This window comes from Pyxicephalus adspersus, chromosome 1 (genome assembly GCF_032062135.1).
Source record: "Pyxicephalus adspersus chromosome 1, UCB_Pads_2.0, whole genome shotgun sequence".
Classification (NCBI taxonomy): domain Eukaryota; kingdom Metazoa; phylum Chordata; class Amphibia; order Anura; family Pyxicephalidae; genus Pyxicephalus; species Pyxicephalus adspersus.
The window spans coordinates 42,662,059-42,681,648 of record NC_092858.1 but is presented as its reverse complement, the minus strand read 5'-3'; the positions used below and the strand labels follow the sequence as shown (position 1 = coordinate 42,681,648).

Sequence of the window (19,590 nt, the reverse complement as noted above, 5' to 3'; positions counted from 1 at the left end):
CTGTTGCTTGTTTTGGTACATTGTAGCTGTTCATGTTGAAAAAATAAAATGAATTATAACAAAGACATTGGAGTAAAGGTACCCAACAGCACTTTACTGTGCTTTGCTAGGCCTGGCACTTTTCTAGAAACAAAACAGTTTCCCTGATAGTCCAGACATAGACAAGCCAGGCTAACAACGAGTAGTCAGTAGAGTTTGTGAATGAATGTAATGATCTGTTTTCTGTAGAATGATTTTCCTGCTGTTTATGAATAGATTCACCAGTTCTAAGTACCATCAATAGCTAAATTGTATTTATTATTAACATTGATATGAGGGTCTATAAGAAAATAAATAGACCACTAAGTAGTAAATTGGTGACCATAATTACTGAGTAAGGTTAAGGAAACAAGTAATGGACAGTAAAATAATGGTATACTTTAGTAGACTATAAAAGTAGACTTTGAAAGCAGAGCTATGGTACTGAAAAAAAAACAGGTACACAAATGGCACTCATAAAAGAGAAGAGGGCCACCAAAAGGAGAGCAGTGATCAGGTGACATTAAAAGAAGAATGGGGAGGAATTGGGGCAATAGGTGGAAAACTATGGGGCAACAGGTAAAGGAAAGCTGTGACCATGGAAGCATAAAGCAAAAATCAGGGTGGTGACAGGGTACTGAGGGGATCCTTTTAAATTATCATTGCTGGGGCCCAGATTCCTGATTAATCTTATCTTATTACAATAGATATCTTCTCATGTTCTGCAGGACACAAAGGAATAGAACTGCAAATGCCATTAGGGAGATCAACCTGTGTACCATCGTGACACTTCTGGTGTTTAATAGCACATTTTCACGGCATTGTTCAGGTTCTTTAGACTAAATTGCTGCTAGCATGGTGATATTTTACAGCTATGGTGATAGGCTGCAATGGCATGTTGTTTTATTGTAGTCACTTTTGAGTTCTGTCAGTGTGTCCTTGGTATTCAGCAACTAAATAACTGCATAGGTTTAAACATGTATAGTCAAAGTCATCTGTTGAAGTGTTCATTCAGGTTTTTATTGCTGTCTTTGTCCTCGCTGGGTAGATTATTGTGCCTGGTTCATAAAAGCTCTCCAAGGCTAGAGAGGATACACTTTCCACAGTGAAGCTTGGTGATCCAGCAAACCTGGGATGGATTTCCTAAAAGTCACTTGCTTTGCTATTAGTTAGCAAATGTTTTCAATCCTGGATCACTTCTATTCCAGGTTTGCTGGATAACCCAGCTTCACTGATAAAAGTGTATCATCTCCAGCTTTGGAGAGTTTTAATAAATCAGGCCCATGGTGTCTAGTTTTGATTCTACTAATGCCCTTGACAATGCACAATGAATGACTGATTTATTATTGTTCAGAATAAATTTATTTGTCTATAACTGATCAGCATCTTCACCCCCCAAAGGATGGCCCAGATTTTGTAAATTTTACATTTTAATATTTAGCATAGGTTCAATGTGTAATATTACTACACTTTGTAAACCCAACAAATATTATTCCATAGCTCATTTTGAAGTATTTAAATACCAATATTTCTTTCAATTAGTTCACAAAGGTGACCAAAAAACATATATAAAGTAAGCAAGTGGATGATTGGTAATGGCAGTAGAGGACATTGTAAGACATCTGAAGCCAATAATAATGACATTGCTGACCCTGCAGAAACAAGCAAAGGAATATAAGCACCTGCACTACAACCTCTGTGCCTGGAAAGGCCATGGTTCACATAAACCCTCAAATAGTTTGCAACAGGTTGTATCCAGCATGGTCATATGGTCTCTGTATTTTTTTTTACTCTCTTTTTCTTTAGTTCTAAAACTAGAACATGATAAATGCTGTAAACTTTGAAATTATTTTAATGGCACTAAGCATATAAATAAAGAATGAAGAATGGAGGGATTAGAAGAGGGCTTGGGAATCTGTTTCTGCGATGTGTGGAATTCAAATCTCGGCCTTTAGTTTATATTTTACTAAGTTATGCAAAAACAAACAAGAAACAAACATAGAAAGGAATGTTGCACTGTTCACGGGATGCTGCCATTCTCTGACTTGCAATGAATATTTTACCAGCATAGGGCAAGAATAAAAAGAAGTCATCAAGAAAATGCAATCCTGGTGTAGCACATTCATCTCGTCTTCCATGTGAATGACTTGCTGTTTAGGTCTTTACATTTCATGCAGATTATTAGCATGAAAGGCCCATGTTTTTTAGTCTGGTATTCAGTGTTGACACATAAAAGGGAACAGGATGGCACACAGAGAGGACCAGCTTGTTGGGCTTTAGCTGTCATTTATCAAAGCTCCCCAGAGCACCACCTAAAATAGGGGAGGTATTGGTGTGAAGTGCAAATGAAGAATTGGTAACCTATTAGTAAATTCAGGAATCTCCCCAAAAAAGAATATATTTTTCAAGGTGATCTCTAATTCTAGATATACTAAATAAATTCAGTTTAACATATATAAACCTTTTAATGTTTATGTTAGAGATATAGGGCTTGTTCACACATGTGCATAGCAGTTATGTGTTCGTTTGTGTAGTTTACAAGCATTTTCATACCTGTATTCACACAGAACTGTTGTTCAAGGAATGGGATGATGTACATGTTCTAAGTTTCCTAATGCGTTGTTGAGCCAAATAGGAGTCAACTCAGAAATGATCTCTAGTGGCACAATCCTGTTTTGATTTATTGTTTAATATTGCATTAGACTGTGATTGGTGAAAGTAATGTGGGTTTGTATTTTGCAAAATTGGATAGAATTGGGTAAAAGTGCAATAATAAAAAAAAAGTTTTTTTTACAACGTTTGCTTAGTCTGTTGCTTGTCATTCATTACATTGTTGAGGGGTTTGTATTTTTAGTGGCAATGGATTTTGGTGGCAATGATTCCCAAATGCACTCCAATTAATACCACAACACTGCTTTGCTGCAATACACTGCAATGATGCACACACACACTGTGTAAATCAGCATGCACATCATAACAATGTACAAAAATTCATATGTTGCAGCACAGTGTTTCCATGTATGAATGGATGTGTAAATTTTGTAATGATATTAGTATATGTAGCAGCCTTGGTGCTCATTACATTTGTACACTCAGGTTTCTGGGTGGAGTCCTGGTAATACTGTACTATCACTGTAACTTTATCAAGAAGGGTCTGTCTGAATGAATATAGACTTTACTGACACATACATCTGCAATGATGAGGAAGTATGTGAATGTTAGGCAGTTCAGCAGTGTGTTTGTATTCATAAAGAGGGGTTGTATGTTACTATATTATAATGTAATTTGGTCTTGCTGAAATCTGTAATCGATTCAAGTGTGATTTATTGATACATCCATAAAAAATGAATAGCCTAGTGAGGGGTCGGCAAACTCCGGCCTTTAGGCCAGATACGGCCTAGCCATTTTTTAATGGTCGATCTGGCCTAATCTCGGCCAGCAAGGGTCGCCAATCTGTGGCTCCGGAGCCGCATGCAGCTCTTGAGCCTCCTTGTTGTGGCTCCCTTCCCTATTTACTGCAGCTGGCGTTAACACTTCCACTGCCGGGGTAAGGGGACACTCCCTCTGCTCCGTATGCATTGCGGAGAAGAGGGATTTCTCTTCAGGGGCGTTCCTGGTGGGGGCGGAGCCATCAGCCCGGGACTCGAGAGAGTCTTTCCCTGATAGGGGTCCCGTGTTCCCGGGTGCTTTTAAGTGGGACACAGGAACGGATGCAAAAGCAGTAACAGATAGCCTGGAAAAAAGAAGTAAAGTAAGTTTAAAAGTAAGTTATATATCAACTAATGATGCATAATTTCAGATGATTAATATATGATTAGTAACTAAGCATATATTAATGATTAGTTACTAATCATATATTATTTTATTTGATAAATTATTATTTACTACACACTATAAAGCAACATCATATTACGCAGCGCTGTACAAAGTCCATAGTCATATCACTAGCTGTCCTTGAAAGGGGCTCACAATCTAATGTCCCTACGATAGTCATATGTCATTAAAGTAGTCTAAGTAAATTTTTCGGGGGGAAGCCAATTAACTTAACTGCATGTTTTTGTAATGTGGGAGGATACTGAATTACCTGGAGGAAACCCTATGCAGATAGTGTCCTGGCCAAGATTCAAACCTGGGACCCAGTGCTGCAAAGGCCAGAGTGCTAACCCCTGAGCCATTTATCTTGGGATAATAAATCATGATAAACATACATTTAAATAAATCAGTATATTATCACATGAATTTGATTAGTTTGATCACAGTGAAGTTTTTAAAAGAAACATTTTCTTTTAAACAAAATTAGTATTTTCTTGTCATTAAGTATATTATTGCACAAAGCACCTATAAAGGCCCATTCCAAGAAAAAATGCTTTGAACCTGTTCTAATAATGGTTATTTATTAATTTTATGTTTTTTTAATTTAATGTTTTTATTGAACATTTTTCATATACAGAGATAAGACGAAAAAAAGAAACAAAAAAAGGAGCACTAAAACAAAAGAACCAAAAAAAAGTATAGAAACATATCATAAACATAGCATACAGGATGATAAGTACATCCAATAATGTTACATAAATCACTAGTATAGGTAACAGTAATATAGCGGCAGTGCAGTACGGTTCTTTTAAGCCCAATAAGTGGTAAAGATACATAAACAATAAAAAAGGAAAAAAAATAAAAGGTCGTAAACATAATAAGTAGGAAGATGGGGGGTGGGGAAGACAAACAAGGGTAAGTGGGGAGCTCACAGATACACAGAAACAGTGACATATTAAACCTGTAGACTGGTATAGTAGGCGTCCCAGAGTTCCCACACCTGTTCAGATTTTGCAACCCTGTTCCGAAGGAGAGCAGTAAGGTACTCCATTATTAATTTAATTTTTATTTATATATTCTTTTGTTTTTTATTTCACATGCAGTTAGCATAACAACATTCAAAGATCATTCCCAAGCTGTCAAATCAATGAAATAATGCATTTGGTTAATTGCAATCTGGTCTTTGCTGCCAAACACCCCTTCCAGTGCTACTATAGCTGTACTCCCCACACTAGTCTGCCTGGTTACTCTGTTGCTGCCATTGTTGCCCTGCCATTGGTGTTCTGGGTTTGGATTCTTCCGGCCATCTTTATTGGCTTGGTACGGATGCTGTAATTCTTGTGGCAGCACAATTCTATTCACTACTGGAATTTACCAGTCAATTTAGTTAGCCAGTAATTACAATTTCAAAAAAATTGTTTAAACACATAAGAAAATATAAAATATACATAAAGCAAACAATTACAAATGGAAGTAACTTGTATGAAAGCAGGCCACTAGTGGTACTTCTTTTGGCTGGAGATTGACTTTGCACTGAACATATCCCCTAATTTTTGAATTTTCACACTGGTTCAAATAGGTAAAAAATAGGTAAAATAAGTTAAAGTCCAAATCATCTCAAAGTTAAACAAGGAAAAATGCTGATAAGAGAGTTCACATTTAAAAACAATTAGTGTATGGAAGCTGTGGAAAAAAAAATATTTGATGCCGCATCCCAAACTGGCTACTAGTGTGGGTGTTCGAATTCGGGTTGTCCTTATATTCGACCCGAAAATGGCTGTTCGAATTCGGGTAGAGCGGACCCAAAAAAAAAAAAACGAGATTTGACTGTACAAATTTGGATACAAAAATGTGTTAAAAAAATAAAAATTAATTTAGTTTTGTGTTTATTTAACATTTTTTTATACAGGTTATCCTACAATGATAATGATATATCTTACTCTGTAACACACTTTCCAGCATAGCAATATTCTGATACATCTGTTACATTTTTCTTTTATCCACTGCAAGAAAAATGTAACAAATGTATCATATTACTGTGCTGGAAAGTGTGTTACACAGTAAGAGATACTTGTGGGGAATCTTCTCAATGATTGCAGCCGAGTCGGCAATCATTGAGAAGAGTGTGCGATCCCTGGGGGACTAAAGGTTAATTAACCTTTATTGCCCCGGGGATGGTAGTGGAACTGCAGAGTTCATCTGCAGTTCAGTTCCTACTTTCACATGAGAACTTTGCGGTCACAGCTGTGACTGCAGGCGATCCCCGGGCACTAGAGGTTGAATGGGGACAAGTTTCCCCATGCATAACATCTAGTGCCCTGTGTTTTTGGATAGAGAAACTCTATCCAAGAACACATACTACCAGCAACAGGGAATCAGGATTGCTGTTGCATTCCTGTAGTATATGTTCCTGGATAGAGTTTCTCTATCCGAGAACACAGGACTCCCTATGTTCTTGGATAGAGAAACTCTATCCAAGATCACATACAACTAATAAAGAGCTTCAAGAGTAATCTGATTGCCCATGCAGCCCTTAATAAACCCAAAAATAACCCGAATTCTGACACCATTGACTTCAATGGTGTTCCAATTCGGCATTCGATCACCCGAACAGTATCTCACTATTCGATCGAATAGCTGTGGAATCGAATAGTGAGATATTCAACCAAGACTACTGGCTACCATAGTGGCCAATCCTGTTTTTTTTACCAGGATTTTAAACACCATCCCCCTTTTGCCAGTGGTTGACACGGGATATGTGCAGGGCTAAAGATTTCATTGTAGCGGCAGGGATCAGGTCTTTTTTGACCTTCAGATCCAAAGATGATATTTCCGCCTCCTGTGTATTCTCCTATTTGCAGGTGCATCATGATGTTCAGTCCTTATGCACACCCACAATCCTTTGTGGCACACTAATTTTGAGGGGAAATGTGATTGAGACTCATTGGCAAGGGAACTATTTCTCTAATCTATGATTCCCCCCTAACAGCAGAAGTGTCCAGTAAACCGGGGGATTTAGCCAGGTGGGAAGAGGATATTGGTACACCATTAGATGATACGCAATGGGTATGGATTTAGGACACGATGGCACATGGCATAGTCCATGCAGGCTATCAGGAGGCTAATTATAGTTGCTCATGTGATGGTATTTGGTCCCAGCTAGACTTCTGAAATTTATTCAAACTGTGTCTAACCTGTGCTTCAGACAATGCGGTGAAGTGGGGACGCTTTACCATGTGTGGTGGACCTGCCAAAGAATAAAACGTTTTTGGACAGGAGTCTATCAACCAGTGTACACACCACTGGGACAGTCTATGCGCAAAGACCCATATGAGGCGTTACTACTGGTGAAACCTTCTAATTGTACTAAGCACTGATTTAAGCTTCTGAATTTCGTTTTTACCTTGACCAAACAAACACTTGCAAAGGCCTGGTCTTCAAGCAAACCCATGGTGAAAACATAAGCTTAACTGGTATTTTCTCAATTAAATATTGGCAGCTAAATTGAATGATACCATGGGTATTTTCCAATGGGTTTGGGCAACCTGGATAGACATTTATCTGCCTGCTGATTTTGATAAGAATCTACTCTTGCTTTGAGAGATTCTCATGCTGTGTTCGCTCCTACCGATATTTATGAGTTCTCTCTTTCCCTGTCTGTAACCTTTCCCAGCCCTCCTTTTCACCTCTATTCTCTCTTTCCTATTTTTTCTTTTCTGTTGTTTCTCCTCCAATTCAGGTCCCTCTTTTTTATCTATGTTCAAATTATGAGGATGTTTGTTTTGGGTATACTGAGCCGATAAGGATTAGTCGCTCCTAGTTCTCCCCATTTTTTTCTTTTATTGTGTATCAAGCCAAAATGTTTGTGTTGGTGAAAGGATCATCCATCTTTTTCTTTTTGTTTTGTTTGTGTCTTTGTTCCTCTTTGAAAGAATTGTAAACTTTCTATTCTCAATAAAAATTATTGAAAAAAAAATGTTATGGACCAAATATACTTGCACCCTGTATTACAATTAAGTTACCCTCAACTTGAAATTTAGCTGGTGATTGGGGGAGGGCCAATAATATGATAATCAAAGTAGCTGAAACAATAGATGGCAGATTAAATTCAGAAGCATACCTGAATTATAATGGAAACCAAGTGCCTACATGTGGAGTCAGGGCAGAGATAGTTACAGTAAGTAGGTGATGAGCAAATGTTAGAAAATTAAAGCATGGTAGGTCTTAAGAGCACAACTATGTTGAGGGTTTAAATTTGAGGAGTTGAAAACTCCATTGGGATTAATATTTATATATATTTAAATATTTAAATTTACTCTCAGTCATCTCATAGTAGCCATTTGTAAATTCTTTTACTGCATATTTCTATACAAGTCAAGAAATATGATGCCTTGTTTAGGCAGATGCGCACCAGAATCTTATGTTGTAAATGCTGTGCTTCTATAAAATGTTGTGCTTCTATAAAATGTTGTATTCTGATATATTAATGACATATATTGTATAACTTACATTTAACAAATTTGAACATCTATTGTATGCTGCAACTTTGGGTCTGTTGACCTGAACTTTTCCATCAAAGTCAGTTTATTTGAGTGTCAATGCATTCAAGAATGTGAAGCCACATATTTTTATTACACTGAATACTACATGCACTTTCATTCAACTGATGTAAATGAGTCTTGCACACCATTGATTACACCTGCATTACCCCCCTGTTAATTAAACAGAGGTGTTGATGCTTGATGCATATTCCTTCTCCAATGTGTAAGCATCTTCACCTGTCTGGTTGTGCAGGTATATAAATCACACAGCACAGAAGTACAAATCCATTTTCAGGTTAAACACCAAGAAAATATTTGTAATAATTTTATTTAACCATTTGTCTAAATTCTGCCTTATTTTTCCTTTCTTCTATTTTCCTCGGTTTAGATCTTTCCCCTCTTTAACCCATCTTCAGTTGCCTTTTCTGATTCACTTTTCTTTTATTACCTGCAATTCAGATGATCTTACCATTGCTCTCTACTTTGCTTCATCTTTACAAAATTTTTAAAATATCTAAACTGTTTGCTCACCATTTTCTATTTCTGTTCTTGCCCTCCCTCTCTTGACCTCTCTTCTTTTTTCTGCTTCTCCGGGCTTTGCTGAGTTGATTGTTTGGCTTGGCTCCATACTGGAGGAATTCTGGCTCTGTTCCCCTTAGTTCATTACTCCTTGGGGAGCTCTGAAACAGCCTGCTGCACCAGAAACTTTATTAGAAACAGATGTCCCTCCGTCTGTCCCTCGGGGCTCTGTCTCTCTTGAAGGACTGGTGCCACTAAGATCCCTGCCATGGAAAAAAAGGAGGGAGTGGAGGAGAGGCAAACTTGGAAGGGGGAGATGGGTTACTAAAGCCTAAAGCTGTAAGAAATAGAAAAGTTATTATAAAGGAGAATAAAATACTTCAAGGTATGTAATGTAAGCCTTTAAAAAGTGAGCCGTGTAATATAGGAGCACAAGTAGACAAAGCAAGCTCTGTTCTTTTATCTTGGACTTTATCGGGTAAATTTCATCATAGGCACGTCAGCAGAAAATAGGGCCACTCTTCCCCAGTTTGTCCAGTGCCGTCATGCTCTGTTTAACCTTCATACTGAGAAGCTGTTCAAAAAATCACCATGGCCTTGGGATACAGAAACCTTGTCAGAAAAGGAGGCTCGGAGCCAGCTATAACAAAGCATTCCAAATTGTTGCTATATCACTGAAGTGGTCCAGTTTAATGCCTAATGTTAACCATTTAGTTTAATAGTGTCTACTTAGATTTAATCTAATCCATTTGATAGGCCTAGGTCATTTTATTGTGGTCTTTTCCAAATGCATACCATGAGTTTAGGAGGATTCGCATTTAGCTCCTAGTATGATAGCCTCCATGTCTCAAATAAATATGGATATTTGCCTTACAGTATGGAGAATGATAAAATTGTCTGATTTAAGTAAACCTTGTAGGATTTGCTAAACAAGGTCTGGAATTGTTAACGTGAATGGTGCATCATTTCTAAAAGTCAGAACTTTTGCTTGGGAGCATTGTCCTGCTGGAAGAGGAACGTTAGTTCAAATTTGAAGTTTATTCTGCTTGTATTGTACCTCCCCTGGATTCTCATTTCACCCTCAGCAACATCTCAATGAAATTATTAAATAAAACATTTTTGTTTTCATGGTATATGTTGGAACAGTGATATTTTTCACTGGTCCATTATGTTCTCATGTAATGTAGACAGATCATGGCTGGTGGGAGAGAGCAGAAGGATGCTCTGCGTGGCTTCCTGAAAGCATCAGAACACCCTGCTTCAGTATCTCTCTCTCCTGGTGCAAACAGTGGGCTTGCTCTTGAATTATACAAATATCAAAATGTCTTAATGAATGGATGTCAGTCTGGAATCAGCAATTCCAAGCAGGTACCATTTGTATACAGACTGCCTTAGGTAATGCCAGCAGGTGTTGCGGAGCCTACAGGGAAAACACAGAATTCCACTCAATGAAAAGGGCAGTAACATGGGAAAAGAAGAGGCTAGATGATTATGACGGACACCCCCTATTTAGACAAGCCTCTAATGCACACTATGAGATACTCACAGTATGCAGTGAAATCTAAGGAAACAAATTTGCAATTGCAAGATTGAAAATGAGTTTAAACCTCAGCTATGGACTTCACCCAAAACAACATTATGCACTAAAACCAACAAAGTTCAGTTTTAATCTTATCAGACACATAGCTATTTTCTACTATTGCTGTCTCTTCCATAATTTTCCATATAGTGTTTTGCTGTTTCTCTATCGAATGACTCCCTGTTGCAGTCACACAACACTGGTGGACTGGTTGTGCTATATTATTTGCATGTAATAATATAAAAGTGCTATGGCGCTGTTTAAAATTTCCATTTTCTTTTAGTCTAATCCTGACTGGTACTTCCCCAGATCTTTATACTGCACATTATTTGATAGCAAATTGATGCTGTTGAACAGATATCTAGGGCCTGGCAGACACAGGTAGATTAATTTTGAAATCATGTGATCCTTTAATCAGGGGTGAATTGAATTTAATTATTTATGTTACCAATTAAATTATTTTAACTTCAGAATCTATTTAGTAAGAAGGTAAATGCTGGTGGAAAAGACTTTCAGGTTTTTAAAAATCATTTAGAAAATTGTAGGTTACTTCCTGATCTCAGTAAAACTCATTTTGAATTTAGATGGCAAAACCAAATACAGAGTATAAAGATTACTGTGTGCCATAACTATCATTCGTAAAGTTACACTTCATTTCAAAATTAAAAATTACAAGTAGGAATCTTCAGAGAACACTTGATTTTTAGTTCTAACCTGAACATTACAGCGTTTATTTAGAAATAAAGATTTTTTATGTTACCATATTTTTTACGTTACCAAGATTTTTTACGTTACCTACGTTACCATATTCCATATAAAAAGTCAGTTTTTGCAATCAGTAGAAAAAATAATTAACAAAGTTTGTTAGTTAACATCATTAAGTGCGGTAACATCAGAAACAGATGGTTAGTTCTTGTTTTGATATCTAAAAAAAACACATTCACAGGTATGTTGATTTAATATGTGTGGGACTGCAGTGAACTATACATATGTTGGCACTTTCATTAGGCATAACATATTTTATTACATTTTTATTTTATTACATTTGTACATTGTCTTAAAAAATAGCAATTATTCATTCTATGTTAAGTTCCAATGTTAACCTGAAACTACAACCATCTGTTTCATTTAAGTGTGGTCAGTAAGCCCCAATATTGAACATTAGTTTACATTCACTGTTGCCTCAGGCATATATACTGTTGTCCACTGGTAAATAGCATAAATGGAATACAGATGAACCTCCATTCCCTGACTTCAGGTGAAGGTAGCATGAAATTAGGCACACTTACTTCAATATGCAGTACTGATCAAGTAGGGTCAGAGGTTTATTTGGTTAGCATTGCAGTATAGAGAAGTAGGTTAGAATTTAGACTTTTTTTATATTATAAAGAAAATACATAAAATAGTATATAATTTTAGTATCATTACATGGAACAGGAGATGTGAAGCCAGAAAATTTGTTTTGGTGGATTTGCCAACAAACATGTAAACACCTGTTTGGTGTGTTGGAACAGTGTTGTGGCCCTTTGGTTAACACTTCAATGCATACTTTTATGGAGGTGTTTAGGTGATTATAGAGATATTTATTCTAGTTTTGCACATTTAGAATGGTGTTTAACTGATGCGTGTCACATAGTATGGCTTATGTACAACTTAGGTTGTCTTTTTGAAAGTTGGGTCCATGGCTAGATCACATTATTGCAGTAATTATTCGTTAAGTGATATTGTACTAGTCTTCATATAAAACGATATTACTCTTCTGTTATATTATTGGAAGTTTAAGTTAAGCCAAAAAGTATAAAAGTACCTACAAGTGTTTCTTTTGTGTCTAATATTTTTGCAGCTTGTACTTTTATAGCACTAGTAACTCTGGTAACTTGTTTTCAATTTACAGCAGACCCAGCGGTGAGACTAGATGGGAGTCCTGTCTGCTGCTACTTTAACTTCAGCCCAAAAATCATGTTCACCAAGGTGGTAAAAGCTCAGCTCTGGGTATATTTGCGACCTGTGCAGCACACCTCCACAGTCTACCTTCAAATTCTCCGTCTCAAGCCTGTAACAGATGAAGGCAGCAAACACATCCGAATCCGATCTCTGAAGATTGATTTGCACTCACGCACAGGCCATTGGCAAAGTATTGATTTCAAGCATGTACTGCAGAATTGGTTCAAACAGCCACACAACAACTGGGGCATTGAGATTAATGCCTTTGACCCAAATGGAAATGATCTTGCTGTCACCTCTCTTGGGCCTGGAGCTGAAGGGCTGGTAGGTACATTTTTAAATATTTATTGATTTTGTTTAAAGTGGAGACTGGGCTGCCTTTTTTGAGTAAGGTAGATAGATCATTCATAGATTTTGCTTTAGGTTCATATGGCCATAGCTGGAAATTAAAATGAATTAAATGTAAAGTTTTACCTAATAATTACATGAGTGGATATTGAATTGTAGAAAAAGTATTTCAATATTCATTTTCTAATTGTCATAAGTTTATTATTTTTTACTGACCCTAAGCAATAAATGGATGAGACTAGTATAGTGTTGTACCAAATGATTGAATGATACACAAATGGTTTTCAATACCGTTTGATGATGAAATATTTAGATAGTGATAATAAATTAAAATATAATTATTTTGTTTTTATAGTGCCATCATATTACAAAATCATGTCACTAACTGTCCTTAAGAGGAGCTCTCAATCAAAATGTCCCTACCATAGTCGTATGTCATTAACACAGTCTAAGGGCAATTTGTTGGGGGGGGGGGGGAATGATCTACCTGTATGTTTTTTTCCTAAATGCATTACACATTATCCTTATCAAATGAGTAACAATGCTCTGGCATGTACATTCAGAGTACATAATATACAATATTTTTGAAATATTTAGAGAACCACAGGAATTAAAATGAAAGTCTCTAGTGAACAATCTTATTCTTTAATTACCAATTACCAACCAATTTTTAAACATACTAAAACTTACTTAGGCTGCATAATGAGATTACATGGGGAATAGTTATTTTGCTTTTGATATATCCTTAACTTTCTTTTAAGTGTTTGCCCAGCCCCCACTGTTTTACTGTTCTCCTTTAACAGACAGTCCCCTTTCATATGTTCTTCTCTTTATTTTCACTGTCATTCATGGGATGTTCTTTCCTGAAAGTTACACCTGACTTTTCATCCATAGTTTAGTAATTCCCTAGACTTCATCTCATATTTTTTTCACTCACATAGCATGGCCAGAGAGGTGTCCATCTTGGGGTCCTGCAGTGCAGGAATGTACATCTGTAACTATAGACACATTCTTCCAGATTACACCAAGACAATGGCTCTTGCAGTCCTCTGTGTATAGGAAATCTAATGCTTGGGGGAACTAGGATTGGTGGTCACACAGGACACCATCGTACAGTCTGAAACAGTGCCTTAATTTAAACTCAAAATAGCTGCAGGAGAATCAACCATTAGCCACAGCCATATCCAGGTCCTTTAATTTTGTCCCCAGGTAAAATAGAGGAATATGCTGCCAAACAGCCACTACATTTGGCCTCACGATGCTACAGCAGCAATTTGGCTTTGAATGTATCACTCTTTGCCTTTGGACTACTTTAGAACACAAGGCTTGAGTTAATAACGTTCTCCAGGACGGGATTGTCTCATCATATCATCCAGGATTGTCTCCAGTCTTGGAAAGCTTTGATAAATCAGGCCCACAGTGTATGGCCAGGAGTATGTGGATATACTTTATTGACACCCAAACCAGATTCATAAAGACAAAGGTTCTTGAATTTGTTGTGTACACATCCATGTGTAGAACAAAAATCTACCCAGTGTTCTAATTCTTCCATATTCTATACAAAACTACTAAGATACTGTTTTATAAAAAGTGTCAAAGCCATGGCAACTTGATGCTGGTTTGTGAAGATTTACTAAAGTGTAGGCTAAGGTCATACTTGTCATTTGAATTTTATTACAAGTAGCCTCATTGTTACTTATAAAATTGCATAGTGTAAACTACCCATAGTTTATTAACCGTATGTTAGATTAAGTGCTTGAGATATGCCAAAAATAATATTTTACTTTCCTTATGCTTGTCATTACTTGGTTTATGAAGCCCATGTCTCTTCCTTTTTACAGCACCCATTTATGGAGCTGCGTGTGATGGAGAACAACAAGCGTTCTAGGCGGAACCTGGGCCTTGACTGTGATGAACACTCTACTGAGTCACGCTGTTGTCGATATCCACTAACTGTGGACTTTGAGGCTTTTGGATGGGACTGGATTATTGCTCCAAAACGATACAAAGCTAACTACTGTTCTGGCCAGTGCGAGTACATGTTTATGCAAAAATATCCCCACACTCATCTTGTTCAACAAGCAAATCCACGGGGATCTGCTGGCCCTTGCTGTACCCCAACCAAAATGTCACCTATTAACATGCTGTATTTTAATGACAAGCAACAAATTATTTATGGGAAGATACCTGGAATGGTTGTAGACCGCTGTGGGTGCTCCTAAGACTTTGGTTCTTTTTCTTCTACATACTTATCTTCAACTTCTTTCTTTCTCTCAAGGGTACAAGCAGACCAAAATTTGGTATTGGGGATAGTGCAGTACTTGTCCTATCACTCCCCTTTTCAAACCCTAGTTAAGAAGCTAGAGATTTGACACTTTTATATGTCCAAATTCTGCATTTAGTTAAGCTCTTGCAATGACTGCCATTGTCTTTACACGTGGCCTATATGACAGCACATATTTTTTTGGGTCCCTACTTATGTAATCTCATTAAACCAAGTTTAGTGGCAGCTCAAACCATGATGTATCATATTGCACTAGTTATCAAAGACCTGCCAACAGTAAGACAGTTTGCAGTGAAAGATAATCCATGTTTCCAGGAATCAGCTGCAAATGTAATAAGAAGGGTGTATATTCACTTCTAAGGTTTTACTGCTTTATTAAAATGCTTGCAAGTTGTTGGTTGCAAACTGGGGCCAAAAAGATCTGTTTTGCACTTGACAGCTGCATGTAATTGTAAGTGACTCCCTACATTTTCTCAAGTACACAGCATAGATTGCTTTGTGCTTTATGTTTTACTGCTTCTTCCATAACTTCTCTATTCTTCTCTAATCACTGGAAACCCCCTCACCCCCTCTTGCCTATGATGTTTAGCAACTCTTCCTTTAACAGGAGGACTCCAGAATACATACTCTGGGGGTGGCTGCCTGTATCTACTGCTCTGTGCAATAGAAAGTGCAAAGCATAGACTAAATAAAAGGCCCCTTAAAGTATCTGTTGGCTAATCCTAAACTTGTTTGTTCATTTCATTAGTTCTCAGTCATATGCCTTAAATAGCATATGAAAGGCATGTTTGCCAATGGCAAAAACTAGCATCACCATTAGATAGAGTAAGCTTAAGACTTGAAAATGATATTACTTTTGGTACTCTGTCAAGCAAAAAAAAGTTTAGTGCTTGGCCTAGATTTTCTTCTTCAGACAGTGCAGTGAGTATGAAACCACAAATTATTCTGGATTATCTTGGTGTTAATGCTTCTCAGGGATTGGCCTAACATCAGATTTGAGTGTTGTTCCTTGTTATTTATCCTTCCCCCTCACCCCTTTTAAGTTATCTTTAGACAAAAAAGTTGATTCAGAAAAAAAAAACATATTTCTGAAATCCGGAGATTGCCAATACATTTTCACATCCATATAAGTAGACATTCTTATATGCCAACATATTTGGTCATATCAGTATTATCAAATTAGCAACCTTATGAAAATGATAGCTGCTGGAACACCTGACAATGAAAACTAGTTGTTGGCAAATCATATTGTATTCCAATAAATCCATTCCGTCCTTTCTTCTTCAGTATACACAAATTAGATAGAAGCTGCACTACTTCACTATTAGCAAATACAAAAAACAAAAAAAACAAAAAAACAAAAACAAAAAAAACAAATTCCAGTTTTGGAATTCTAATAGCTTTAATACAATGATACATTCCTGGTTGGTCAGTAATAGCATTGACCAAGTCACTATAGAGTAAAGTGAATAATGTGAAAGAAAGTGTATTATTAGTTAAGGATAAGCTATTGCTTGCAGTCCCTATCTGTAGTACAATATTACTTCCATGTTTTACAATTACTGTCTTATTGATGCTTGGAAGACATTGATTCACTACATGAGAAAAATAATAAAAACATACTCATGCCTTAAGTCCGGCTACTACCCAGGTGCAACATTTCACAAAAACAAAAATTAGAGTAACAAATTCACAGGAAATCTTTTAAGAGCAATACCATTTCAGATATTAGTACATGTATGGAATGATAGTGTGAGCAGAAGGGACTTTACTCGTGTTTCATATTTCATTAATATAGGGAAGAATATCATGGACTTTTGGTTATAGCCTATTGCTATTGGAGAGATCTGCTACGGATTTTTCTTCAGCAAAAGAGGTTCAAGAGATCCCTCTAGATATTTGAGGGATCAATGGCACCATTTGCACTATAGGAGGTCTTCGGACCAGTGGAAGAAGAGATGCCATTTATTATTCCTGTTTAGTCTCCAACAGGCTCCAGACTTGAAGGGACAGGTTGTCCAGATGCTGTACAATTTGTCTAGGAGGCACTGCACTGTAAGCAACCGCATGCATCAGAGCTGTACACCCAGGACTACTAGAGGTAGCCCCTTCCAAGCTGGGACTTTATGTGTATATTTACCTGTATGAGTGGGAGCAGATTGTAGCAGGTATTTAGACTTGAGAAAAAAGGGGTTGCTTTGTGCTGGAAGGTGATTACCTGCCATTAGAACAGCATAAAAACTAATGCCTAATTTAGGAATGACAATAACCTCATACCAAATGCCACTTAAGCCCTGTGTTGCTGTGCAAGCCTCCAGAAACTTTAATGGAGTATATCTGTCACAAACTTGACTTGATTGTGTGTAATCACTGAAAAGCCATTTGCAGCTTCAAGCTTTGAGCTTCATTGTAACCATTATCGCTATCATTACATGACGCTCTTATAGCTACATGCAAACGCATACACCATTTACTGCACTTGCATTGGGAAGCTGGATACTAAACGGATTGACTGCCAGATCTTAAAAAAAAAAAAAAAAAAAAAAGAAGATACAAGTTGGAAATTTCTTTTTTGCTGACCTATCCAAATATTATAACCCAACCAACTGTCATCACTTGATGGCAGAGACTCAGAGGAGCCTGGGCTTATTAGCTGGACATTAGAACCTTTGCCTTATCAATATTTGTGAATTATTGTGCAACTTTATGACACCTACATCTCCCTTACAGGATTGTTTATGAAAGTTGGTGTGACATGTTCTTATAAAAAAAACAAGCTTTTGTGTTTAATTGGATGCAATGTTTTATGAGTGTTGTTGGTCCTTCTTTTGGAGCTCATCCATAAAATGGAGGAAATTTGGTACTGTGAAATTGTTGCAAACATATACATAAAGCATAAGCTGTTAAATTTGTATGTACAACTTGATCTACGTTATTTAAAATATAAGCTACCGCAGGCACTGTGTGATCTCCGATCTTTGTCTCTCCAGATATGCAGACATGGTCTTTATTTTTATTTTTTTAATGAGGTAATGTATTTAAATATATAGGAAATCAAACGAACCAAAAACTGAATGTACAAATACCTTCATATATATGATAATACATCACTTTTATTATTCGTTCACATTATGGAAGGCATGCTGTATTGGAGGTCCCTAAAAACTGCATGTGGAGGAAAAAAAAGATAATAACTAATAAAGCCAGGTACAAGGTGAAAACTCTGTACCAGTCACTTGTTTTTCTACAGTAAGTTTGTTCCCTCCATGGTGTGGTAAAAATTCTTCAGCATAATTTTAATCTTTGATATATAGGTGTGTATATTTCAATATCTCCCACCAGATTCTTGAAGGACTACTGGTGAAGAAGGCAGCCAGTCTCTATTGCCGCAGGTAACATGTTAAAAGCACATTGTATAAATGTAACTAAAAACAAGGTTTACTTCTGGGTAACTTTATATGATCTTGCTAAACGAGCAGCTTGTATTTCGTTTAGGATATAACAAACGGAATTTTGGTTGCCTATCTGAAATCTGACAACTTCTACCAAAGACAGTTCTTAAAAAATCCACAGATTATATTATCTAGGTTATCTACTGGCTCTTCAGTTTTCAATATCTTCTATGGGCTTTATTGCATTTTAAATTATGTGGTGGCACCATGTGCAGTCATTCTAATATGTTTGGAGGATCTTAGATGAGATGGCCTAGTCAATGTGATGACGTTCCTTCATTGTCCATTCAGCTGGCTGAGGATGTGAAGGAAGACAGGCTTTTTGGATTATTGTAATGGAGAAGTGAGGTCTCCTATCTATGCCACTACATGGCTATACAGAATTACATGTGTCTCAGCAGGTAAAATATATCCTCTTATTCAAACTTTATAATTACATTTTGGCTGATGTTTAGCTTTAATATTATATGCTCTGGAATAATTTATTCCAAATTAGTTAGGGATGAATTTTACAGCGCTGCCCATGCCAATTACATGTTTTTAGCATTGGTGTGTTCCAACCATTAAATATGGAATAACTGTACTAGAACAAATTATCAGGCTAAATTTCTTTGGTAGGGGAGAACAATCACTTTTCAGGCTCCACATGCTGTGTATAAATGGTGTTACTCTAACATGTTTTTGTGCTTATTATTGTAAATTGCCTAGCACCAGCTCCTCCATTTTATAGACTTTGTTTTGTACAATAAAGTGCATTCATGTAGCCTAAATGTAGTGTTTTTGATTTAATTCACATGGCTAGGATATGAAACGGATATTTCTTAAAAAGAAATAGCAACATACATGTAAAAACCAATTGACAAGTATGAGCAAAGAAGACATCTAGCAAGGTCAGGGCAAAAACAATAGTTACAGATCACACAATTATATAAAGGCAGTCTGGCAAAAGGGTCTGTAGCCCAATAAGATACCCTGATACATAACCGAGCCCAGATATAGTTTTCTGTTGGCTTTTTGTGACATGACTACATTTGTATTTACTGCAATACCATCATCTCAAAAAAAAAAGAGATAATAAGGTAACAATATGAT

At 36.8% G+C, this 19,590-nt stretch overlaps 1 protein-coding gene across 1 annotated transcript in view; it reads left to right on the top strand.

Moving 5' to 3' along the window:
- The window catches only part of GDF11 (growth differentiation factor 11), a 66,854-nt gene extending 47,586 nt beyond the window's left edge, over positions 1–19,268 (top strand). Inside the window, exons 2-3 of the mRNA XM_072408514.1 lie at positions 12,365–12,738; positions 14,604–19,268. Of these exons, the coding sequence (XP_072264615.1) occupies positions 12,365–12,738; positions 14,604–14,984 (755 nt within the window). The 3' untranslated portion in view covers positions 14,985–19,268. The remainder of the gene's footprint in view (positions 1–12,364; positions 12,739–14,603) is intronic.
- Positions 19,269–19,590: the final 322 nt, after the last annotated feature.